The following is a 10587-nucleotide window of genomic DNA, read 5'->3' as shown; positions in this document are numbered from 1 at the left end:
AGATTGTTGTTTAGTCACTCATAGCTTTAAGTGAAAGGTAATGCGGTTGGAATTCTGGAATGTATGTTTTAAAATGATTTTACAGAGAAATCAAGGGAAAACAAAATATGATTCAGATACTAAATTGTGTGAAATATAGTTTCTCTTTTCCGTGTACAGACATATGACATTTCGAAAGTCACAAGCTATTGTTATGTGTGCCTATATATGTTTTGACATGTTTGAACATTATTTATATTCCCCTTTAATAAAGAAAAAACATTTGCCTTTTGGTGCGCTTTTGTTTTTTGGCGCTTTGCTAACGTAAGGCGGGCCTGCCTTAATTAATTACAGCCTTTGTGCAGTATTTAAGATTAATAGTTGCATACGTAACCGCGCATGTAAATGTGGTTTTGATTGTTTACGAATGCTCTTAATTCGTCGTGTACGTTTATAAATACAGGATGTCTTATAAGAAAAACATATATATATACGTGCAAATTATAACGTTACCATATACGTCTTCGACGTTTGAGTAGTGTGAACATTAACTTCGTATTGAATACATCTTTAAAACAGATATACGCTTAGAAAATGTTCATAAAATTTGTTCACGCGTTCATTATTTTCAGTATGCTTTTGCGCGTACATTACATCTTGTGTGCTCAGCAGATTGCTGATGGTTCTACAAATGGAGCTGGTGTTCTTGCGAGTGGACAGCCTGTGAAAACAGTCTTAGTAGGGGCTGGATTTTCGAATGGACCTGATGTTGGCATACAGAGTAAGCCTGTAAAAACAGCGTTGGTAAAGAAGGTATGCATAATTATATTTTTGCATGAAAAATTGATATCTATCTATTTATGGCCTGATTCAATTTGACGCTTTTGTTAACGTGTGAATTGTCATATAAAAGGTCAATATGGATAATCAATTAATTATTGTACTATTGAACAATCAGGTTCAAGTTCTTTAATGATGATGTTTCTAATGAAGATCAAATGAGTGAACCGTAGTCAGATACAGCAATAGAAAAATGCCAGAACAAAGTGTTTCTTGTTGATGTTTTATAATACATTTCATTTTATTTACACACAATCATGTGAAAAGCTTGACGCTTTTATCAGCCGTTTGAATAGCCTTTGAAACCTATTTTGATGCCCCCGAAGGAGGGCATATAGTGATCGGACCGTCCGTCCACCTGCCCGTCTGTCTGTCTTTCCGTCACACTTTGCATTTAGGTTTCGCATTTAGGTTTCGAAACATGCTCATAACTTCTAGGTCGATTCTCATAGAGCTGCATATTTTAAGTGATGAAAGGTCAAGGACAATGTCATCCTTCAAGGTCAAAGGTCAAATAAATGGCTTTAAAGCGGCGCGGAAGGGGTAATCTCGATTCAGTCTGACAAACACATCTCTTGTTTCTTGTTGTTATTACACTTAAGGTTCGAGATGTGATGAAAAAGAAACTACACGTTGGTGATGAAAATGATGACCTACTAGACCTGCCAGATGTCAAAAAATGGTTTGAGAAAGAATATACATCCAAGAAGAAAGGCAAGTTTTTATCCATAGAGTGGAATGGTACCATGGCATTCCATTTCCTGCGCAGTGAATAATTAATCCAGGTTGTAATAAATAACCATCATCCACGATCACTCCTTAAAAATATGATAGGGAGTATTGTTTTGAAAAGTTTTTAATTTATATTTTTCATAAAATTAGTCGTCCCCAGAAAGTGCATACTAATTGGAGACATTTATATTGAAAAATAATACGAAACAGAATTTTTGCCGAAAATAAAAAAAAGATATAAACATTGTGTCATAAAAATGATCACAAGGTACATTAAAACAGTTTGTACAAAAATAAAGGTGTATCCAAAAGGGATTTGAGAACTTAAAACCATCATTTTTTTTATTAAACAATATTAATCTAGCTATAAAACCAGCTAACATACTACCGTGTACAGAGAATGCTTAATTTTACGACTGCACAGAAAGATTTTACAGAATTGAATAAAACCCCGAGGCTAATACAATTTCTCTGCTCGGAGTCAAACCTTATTAGGCGATTGAGACCATTTAAAAATAACCATATGCTATTTCGAATACAAGGTGTCATATTCGTTTTAATATCCATTTATACATTTCAGAGTTTAATCCCCAGGATACCGCGCAGATAGAAAGTGCTGCTTCTAACCTTGCGACCATATGGTGCGCCTACTGTCAAAATCTTCAACGTTGTCCCTGTATTCGTCAGTATTGCAGCAACGTCACTTGCTAGGCCGTTTGGATGGTCGCGATGTGGTAGCAGTATTTATATTAACCCATGGATTCGTCTTTATTATGTGGTCACTGAAGCAATAAGTATGTGGTCGCTGGAGCAATACAATTATCAAATTATCAGACCTGTTGTTCTATTTGCGTTAAATGCTGTGATAAACCTAGTAATCTGCATTGATATATTTCAGTGGTATGATAAAGTATTGGCCAGGTAGTATGTTCTTCGAGACCTTTATAGGTTTAAATCACCTGTTTTCAGCGGGGATTCCAGCGACAATTTGATGGTCAGTGTTTTGATAGCGGCGGATTAGGCATATTTAAAAGCTTAACTACTCGGAAATGACTATATGGGGTGAAATATGATTTTACTTCTAAGATTGTACATAGGATTTAATTGATCTCAAACGCAACATTTGACGTAATTTATATGAGCCGTGCAGTTCGCATAGGATATTCAGGGACGACAGTTCCCGCATTTATGATTTTTGTCGCTTTAAAGAAGTTTCGTCTAAGCTAAACTCCAGTTTGGGCGGACAATGTCGTCCCCGATTAGCCTGTGCGGACTTCGTAGGCTTATCTGTGCCGACCCTTTACGCACGTGCATTAAAACCCCTTTTCACAGAGCACGGCTCACTTTTATTATATACGATGCCGTTATACATTCAATATACCAGTTTTGAAGGACTAGGGCTTTAAGATTTTGTTAACACGTTTTAGTTGCATTGCACGTGTCCCATCACATGCGGTGATATGCACTCATTAGTCCGATGAATCGTTTTTACCGGATTTGAAATTATAACAACACGAATGCGGACACTGTATTGAGTTTAGAACCAATCCGGCGTTAGAATGAACAACGCCATAACAAGTCAATTAATTAAGACATGATGCACCATGTGTTCGTCTGAAGGTTATTGCTTGATGGTTTGTCTTTATTACAACAGTGAACGTATTGTATGTGACGCTAAGAAAACCGACTATAAATCCAGCAATAACTTTGATAATTGAAGAGGATCTGAAAATATACAATAAGCTAACTATGCACAATTATTTGTCGACGTGTTAATGTGTTCAGAATTTTCCGGTTATGCTTCGTTATCTCATAAGCAACGTGTGGTGTTCAATCTGTAAATATTTGCCAGTGTCCCTGTATTGGAAAGTTAGTCTGCAATATCAGTTGTTCGGCAATGTGTGGCGCTCGCGAGGTCACTAAATAATGCGTTTTAACGTTTGCAGGTGTTCTCTTTCTTGGAGTATCAGGTTGCAATACAATAATAACAAGAGCACCGCATAAGGGTTGGCAACGCTCGACTCCGGGTGCAGTTTTGAATAAATGTAAGCTTGACAGAGGAATTTCGTTTTAGAGGTCTCAATGACCTTGACGTTTGACCTTGTGACCCAAAAAATAGTATTAACATAGCGTTGACAAGTCAATTTACAAAGATGTTGTGTTCGTGTTAAGGTCTGTTATTTATATTTACAAATCCGAACGTGTTTTATGCGACGAAAATAACCCAGATGCAATAAATTAATCATTAATTATATTTAAAGAAGCATCGCTGAAAAAACTTTCCATGGAAACTTTAAAAGCGCGCTTTTGCTCACTAGGGAAGTTACCGAACAATGACATATACATATGTGTTCGGATGTTTTATGAAACTTTACTAAGTCCAGGATGCATGTCTGTGATTTACCGAGAGTAGGTAAATTTTCGTTCTCACAAATATCAGATTCAAGTTTACGAAAATGTTCGGTTAAGGTAAGCGTGCAACAATTATAATTATTACAACGCACACATGTCCTCGAGATCATAATGTGACGTCTACCTGCAGTTTAGCATAATAAGCCCATGTTTTCTTAGATAATTCGGGTGAATGTTTGCGTGCAGGATATATATTAAAGGAACCTTTTCGTATTTTGATAAATTGGCAACATTTACAAACATAGTTCCAGATTTGCAAATATTCGTTTTATGTATGATATTTGCGATACAACAGTAATATTGAACATTTACCACGCTCTTAAATATCAAGTGTATGCATCTTTTGATGATTAAAACACCGAACATTATAAAACATTACAAAAAGAGAAACGATTACATAATTTGGAGAGTTTTGTTGTTATTGCTATATTTTATGAAATAATGAGGATTGCTTATATAATGTATACAACGCACCAATTGTTGTTTAAGCACCGATGGTCGAATGGTTTATGTGCTGGACTATTACTCCAAGGACCAGTGGCCCGGGCCTATTTACACTTTTTCATTTTTAATTGTATATCTGTTTTTGCTAGATCTATTTCTGGATCTATTTAGTTCTAATATATACATTTATCACATGCAAAGCATTTAAGGACTAGCTTGAATACATGCAAAAATCAGTGAAAAAGTCCCCTAAGAGAAAGATTGAACAAATCCTTTCAAAGTATGTATGATCGTTACTGATCAAGACCAAAATATGTTACCAGCTTTTCATCTTGATTATGCCGCCTCTGTTCTTCTAAGTTTGCTCAGTTGCTTAGCAGTGCGTGGAACTTGCGTAGTGGTTGCATTTTATGTTATACATGTGTTGCCTTGTTTGTCTTTGTGTCATGTTTTTCATGTTTCACTTAAATACAATGGTCATGATATGAACAAATCTGTTGATTTCTGTGTTTATTGAATGGGATTATCACTGACATCGACTTTAAAATAATAATCACGTTGACAAATCATTAAACAATTTTTTCACTGAGTATTTGTTCAAATGTTTCCTGTTAATATTTCAAAACAAGAGGCATGTTGGATGTGACGGTAAGAAACCCACTGATAATAAAATAGGTAATAAATTTATCGCATACACCATATAGAGAAATGAAAACGATGAAATTATTCATGCTTTTAATAGGCCAACGACTGCTATTTTTTTTGAAATCCAAAACAACATGTATCTCAAACGAGCAAATACTGAACTCTAGTAATACCACTAGAGGTAACTGTATTTTGATTTGGTATTAATAATGTTAAAATTGAACAAATAAATTGTATCTTTTTTGTGTTCCAAGGAAACGTTGAAAACATGCACACAAAGCGTATTTGAAATAGCAACACAGATAATCGTTTTTTTTTGTTTTTCAATAATTCGGTATGCTAAAAGATTGATATAGATAAAGTCTATCAAACGGAAGGCTCCAAAAGAACTTCAAGGTTTAAGTCACAATACTTGTACAAAACCTGATTAACAGCTATGACCATTTTGTTCAATATTGGTTTGTTTCTACTGATTAGTTCACATATATGATATAATATGATCAATAAAACGAGTGCAATTACTGTTACTGCCAAATGCTCCCAAAGAAAGATTTTGAGCGAAATGTATGTTCCTGACCATCAAATTTGGGGGAAACAGACATGTTTGATTGGACAAATTTACTGTACCTAAATGACACATTAATTTTCATTTAAGTCAGAGAGTGAAGGCTAATTCAAATATTTTCAAATGAAAGATATGACGAATTGCATCTAAACTAGGATTCATACGCGTGACCCCCTTTTTATTTATAAGGGAAGATAAAGGTTAATATTGCTATATGTATAAGGGAGCATATAATGAACCCATGGACATTTATATTGGGACTTAATATGACACTTGATCATAATGAACATACTGAGGCTTACTTTTATATTTACAACACATGCACATCAGTGTTACCTTCCTGATATGTTCATAGTGCCTTAGTGTTACCTTCCTGACATGTTCATAGTGCCTTAGTGTGACCTTCCTGACATGTTCATAGTGCCTTAGTGTGCCTTTCTTGACATGTACATGGTGCCTTAGTGTTACCTTCCTTACATGTACACGGTGCCTTAGTGTAACCTTCCTGACATGTTCATGGTGCCTTAGTGTTACCTTCCTGACATGTTCATAGTGCCTTAGTGTGACCTTCCTAACATGTTCATAGTGCCTTAGTGTGACCTTCCTGACATGTTCATAGTGCCTTAGTGTGACCTTCCTGACATGTACATGGTGACTTAGTGTGACCTTCTTGACATGTACATGATGCTTTAGTGTTACCTTCCTGACATGTACATGGTGCCTCAGTGTGACCTTCCTGATATGTACACGGTGCCTTAGTATTACCTTCCTGACATTTACACAGTGCCTTAGTGTTACCTTCCTGACATGTACATGGTGCCTTAGTTTGACCTTCATGACATGTACATGGTGCCTTAGTGTGACCTTCCTGACATGTACATGGTGCCTTAGTGTGACCTTCCTGACATGCTCACTGTGCCTTAGTGTGACCTTCCTAACATGTTCATAGTGCATTAGTGTGACCTTCCTGGCATGTACATAGTGCCTTAGTGTTACCTTCCTGACATATAAACGGTGCCTTAGTGTGACCTTCCTGACATGTACATGGTGCCTTAGTGTTACCTTCCTGACATGTACACGTTGCCTTAGTGTTACCTTCCTGACATGTTCATAGTGCCTTAGTGTTACCTTCTTGACATGTACATGGTGCCTTAGTGTGACCTTCCTGACATGTACATGGTGCCTTAGTGTGACCTTCCTGACATGTTCATAGTGCCTTAGTGTGACCTTCCTAACGTGTTCATAGTGCCTTAGTGTGACCTTCGTGACATGTTCAAAGTGCCTTAGTGTGACCTTCCTGACATGTACATGGTGCCTTAGTGTGACCTTCCTGATATGTACACGGTGCCTTTGTGTTACCTTCCTGACATGTACACGTTGCCTTAGTGTTACCTTCCTGACATGTACATGGTGCCTTAGTGTGACCTTCCTGACATGTACATGGTGCCTTAGTGTGACCTTCCTGACATGTTCATAGTGCCTTAGTGTGACCTTCCTAACAGGTTGATAGTGCCTTAGTGTGACCTTCGTGACATGTTCAAAGTGCCTTAATGTGACCTTCCTGAAATGTTCATAGTGCCTTAGTATGACCTTCCTGACATGTTCATAGTGCCTTAGTGTGACCTTCCTGACGTGTTCATAGTACATTAGTGTGACCTTAGTGACATGTACATGGTGCCTTAGTATGACCTTCCTGACATGTACATAGTGCCTTAGTGTGACCTTCGTGACATGTTCATAGTGCCTTAGTGTTATCTTCCTGACATGTTCATAGTGCCTTAGTGTAACCTTCCTGACATGTACATGGTGACTTAGTGTTACCTTCCTGACATGTACATGTTGCCTTAGTGTTATCTTCCTGACATGTTCATAGTGCCTTAGTGTAATCTTCCTGACATGTTCATAGTGCCTTAGTGTGACCTTCCTGACATGTTCATAGTGACTTAGTGTGACCTTCCTGACATGTTCATAGTGCCTTAGTGTGAACTTTTTGACGTGTTCATAGTGCATAAGTGTGACCTTAGTGACATGTTCATAGTGCCTTAGTGTTACCTTCCTGACGTGTTCATAGTGCATTAGTGTGACCTTAGTGACATGTACATGGTACCTTAGTGTGACCTTCCTGACATGTACATGGTGCCTAAGTTTGACCTTCCTGACATAAACACGGTGCCTTAGTGTGACCTTCCTGACATGTACATGGTGACTAAGTGTAACCTTCCTGATATGTACATGGTGCCTAAGTTTGACCTTCCTGACATAAACACGGTGCCTTAGTGTGACCTTCCTGACATGTACATGGTGCCTTGGTGTGACCTTCCTGACAAAAACACGGTGCCTTAGTGTGACCTTCCTGACATGTACATGGTGCCTTAGTGTGACCTTCCTGACATGTACATAGTGCCTTAGTGTGACCTTCCTGACATGTACATGGTGCCTTAGTGTGACCTTCCTGACATAAACACGGTGCCTTAGTGTGACCTTCCTGACATGTACATGGTGACTTAGTGTGACCTTCCTGACATGTACATGTTGCCTTAGTGTTACCTTCCTGACATGTTCATGGTGCCTTAGTGTTACCTTCCTGACATGTTCATAGTGCCTTAGTGCGGGCTTCCTGACATGTACATGGTGCCTTAGTGTGACTTGCCTTACATTTACATGGTGCCTTAGTGTGACCTTTCTGACATGAACATCGATGAACATCTTACCTTACTCTGACCTTCCTGATATGTATATGGAGCTTAGTGTGACCTTCCTGACATGTACATGGTGCCTTAGTGTGATCTTCCTGATATGTACATGGTGCCTTAGTGTGACCTTCGTGACATGTTCATAGTGCCTTAGTGTGACCTTATTGACATGTTCATAGTGCCTTAGTGTGACCTTCTTTGACATGTTCATGGTGCCTTAGTGTTACATCCCTGACATGTACACGGTGCCTTAAAGTGACCTTTCTGACATGTACATGGTGCCTTAGTGTGACCTTCCTGACATGTTCATAGTGCCTTAGTGTGACCTTCCTGACATGTACATGGTGCCTTAGTGTGACCTTCCTGACATGTACAAGGTGCCTTAAAGTGACCTTTCTGACATGTACATGGTGCCTTAGTGTTACCTTCCTGACATGTTTATAGTGCCTTAGTGTGACCTTCCTGACATGTACATGGTGCCTTAGTGTGACCTTCCTGACATGTACATGGTGCCTTAGTGTGACCTTCCTGACATGTACATGGTGCCTTAGTGTGACCTTCCTGACATGTACACGGTGCCTTAAAGTGACCTTTCTGACATGTACATGGTGCCCTTGTGTTACCTTCCTGACATGTTCATAGTGCTTAAGTGTGACCCTCCTAACATGTACATGGTGCCTCAGTGTGACCTTCCTGACATGTACATGGTGCCTTAGTGTGACCTTCCTGTCATGTACATGGTGCCTTTGTGTTACCTTCCTAACATGTACATGGTTCCTTAGTGTGACCTTCCTGACATGTACATGGGGAGAAATGTGACCTTCCTGTCATGTACATGGTGCCTTAGTGTTACCTTCCTGACATGTACATGTTGCCTTAGTGTTACCATCCTGACAAGTACATGGTGCCTTAGTGTAACCTTCCTGACATGTACACGGTGCCTTAGTGTGACCTTCCTGACATGTACATGGTGCCTTAGTGTGACCTTCCTGACATGTACATGGGGAGAAATGTGACCTATCTGTCATGTACATGGTGCCTTAGTGTTACCTTCCTAACATGTACACGGTGCCTTATTGTTACCTTCCTAACATGTACACGGTGCCTTAGTGTTACCTTCCTGACATGTACACGGTGCCTTAGTGTGACCTTCCTGACATGTACATGGTGCCTTAGTGTGACCTTCCTGACATGTACATGGGGAGAAATGTGACCTTCCTGACATGTACATGTTACCTTAGTGTTACCATCTTGACAAGTACATGGTGCCTTAGTGTTACCTTCCTGACATGTACATGGTGCCTTATTGTGACCTTCCTGACATGTACATGTTGCCTTAGTGTTACCATCCTGACAAGTACATGGTGCCTTAGTGTTACCTTCCTGACATGTACACGGTGCTATAGTGTTACCATCCTGACAAGAACATGGTGCCTTAGTGTTACCTTCCTGACAAGTACACGGTGCCTTAGTTTTACCTTCCTGACATGTACATGGTGCCTTAGTTTGACCTTCCTGTCATGTACACTGTGCCTTAGTGTTACCTTCCTAACATGTTCATAGTACCTTAGTGTGACCTTCCTGACATGTACATGGTGCCTTAGTGTTACCTTCCTGACAAGTACACGGTGCCTTAGTGTTACCTTCCTAACATGTACACGGTGCCTTAGTGTTTCCTTCCTAACATGTATACGGTGCCTTAGTGTGACCTTCCTGACATGTACACGGTGCCTTAAAGTGACCTTTCTGACATGTACATGGTGCCTTAGTGTTACCTTCCTGACATGTTCATAGTTCTTTAGTGTGACCTTCCTAACATGTACATGTTGCCTTAGTGTGACCTTCTTGACATGTACATGGTGCCTTAGTGTGACCTTCCTGTCATGTACACGGTGCCTTTGTGTTACCTTCCTAACATGTACATGGTGCCTTAGTGTGACCTTCCTGACATGTACATGGGGAGAAATGTGACCTTCCTGTCATGTACATGTTGCCTTAGTGTTACCATTCTGACAAGTACATGGTGCCTTAGTGTTACCTTCCTGACATGTACACGGTGCCTTAGTGTGACCTTCCTGACATGTACATGGTGCCTTAGTGTGACCTTCCTGACATGTACATGGGGAGAAATGTGACCTTCCTGTCATGTACATGGTGCCTTAGTGTTATCTTCCTAACATGTACACGGTGCCTTAGTGTTACCTTCCTAACATGTACACGGTGCCTTAGTGTTACCTTCCTGACATGTACACTGTGCCTTAGTGTGACCTTCCTGAC

General features: G+C 39.4%; 1 protein-coding gene across 1 annotated transcript; it reads left to right on the top strand.

Annotated features, from left to right (window-relative positions):
• Positions 1-514: 514 nt before the first annotated feature.
• On the top strand, positions 515-2386 carry LOC127832170 (uncharacterized). Its single transcript, XM_052357468.1, has 3 exons — positions 515-792; positions 1422-1533; positions 2132-2386. Exons 1-3 carry the CDS (start codon positions 574-576, stop codon positions 2260-2262), a joined length of 462 nt encoding a protein of 153 aa, XP_052213428.1. The 5' UTR covers positions 515-573; the 3' UTR covers positions 2263-2386.
• Positions 2387-10587: the final 8201 nt, after the last annotated feature.

Source organism: Dreissena polymorpha, chromosome 5 (genome assembly GCF_020536995.1).
Source record: "Dreissena polymorpha isolate Duluth1 chromosome 5, UMN_Dpol_1.0, whole genome shotgun sequence".
NCBI classification, from domain to species: Eukaryota; Metazoa; Mollusca; class Bivalvia; order Myida; family Dreissenidae; genus Dreissena; species Dreissena polymorpha.
The sequence above is the reverse complement of the archived record's forward strand: the minus strand, read 5'-3'. Positions and strand labels throughout refer to the sequence as shown.

Coding starts and splice junctions, on each gene's coding strand:
- LOC127832170 (XM_052357468.1), top strand. CDS start 574: ATGTTCATAAAATTTGTTCACGCGTTCATTATTTTCAGTATGCTTTTG. Junction 793..1,421: donor AAACAGCGTTGGTAAAGAAG/GTATGCATAATT, acceptor ATTACACTTAAG/GTTCGAGATGTGATGAAAAA. Junction 1,534..2,131: donor ATATACATCCAAGAAGAAAG/GCAAGTTTTTAT, acceptor TATACATTTCAG/AGTTTAATCCCCAGGATACC.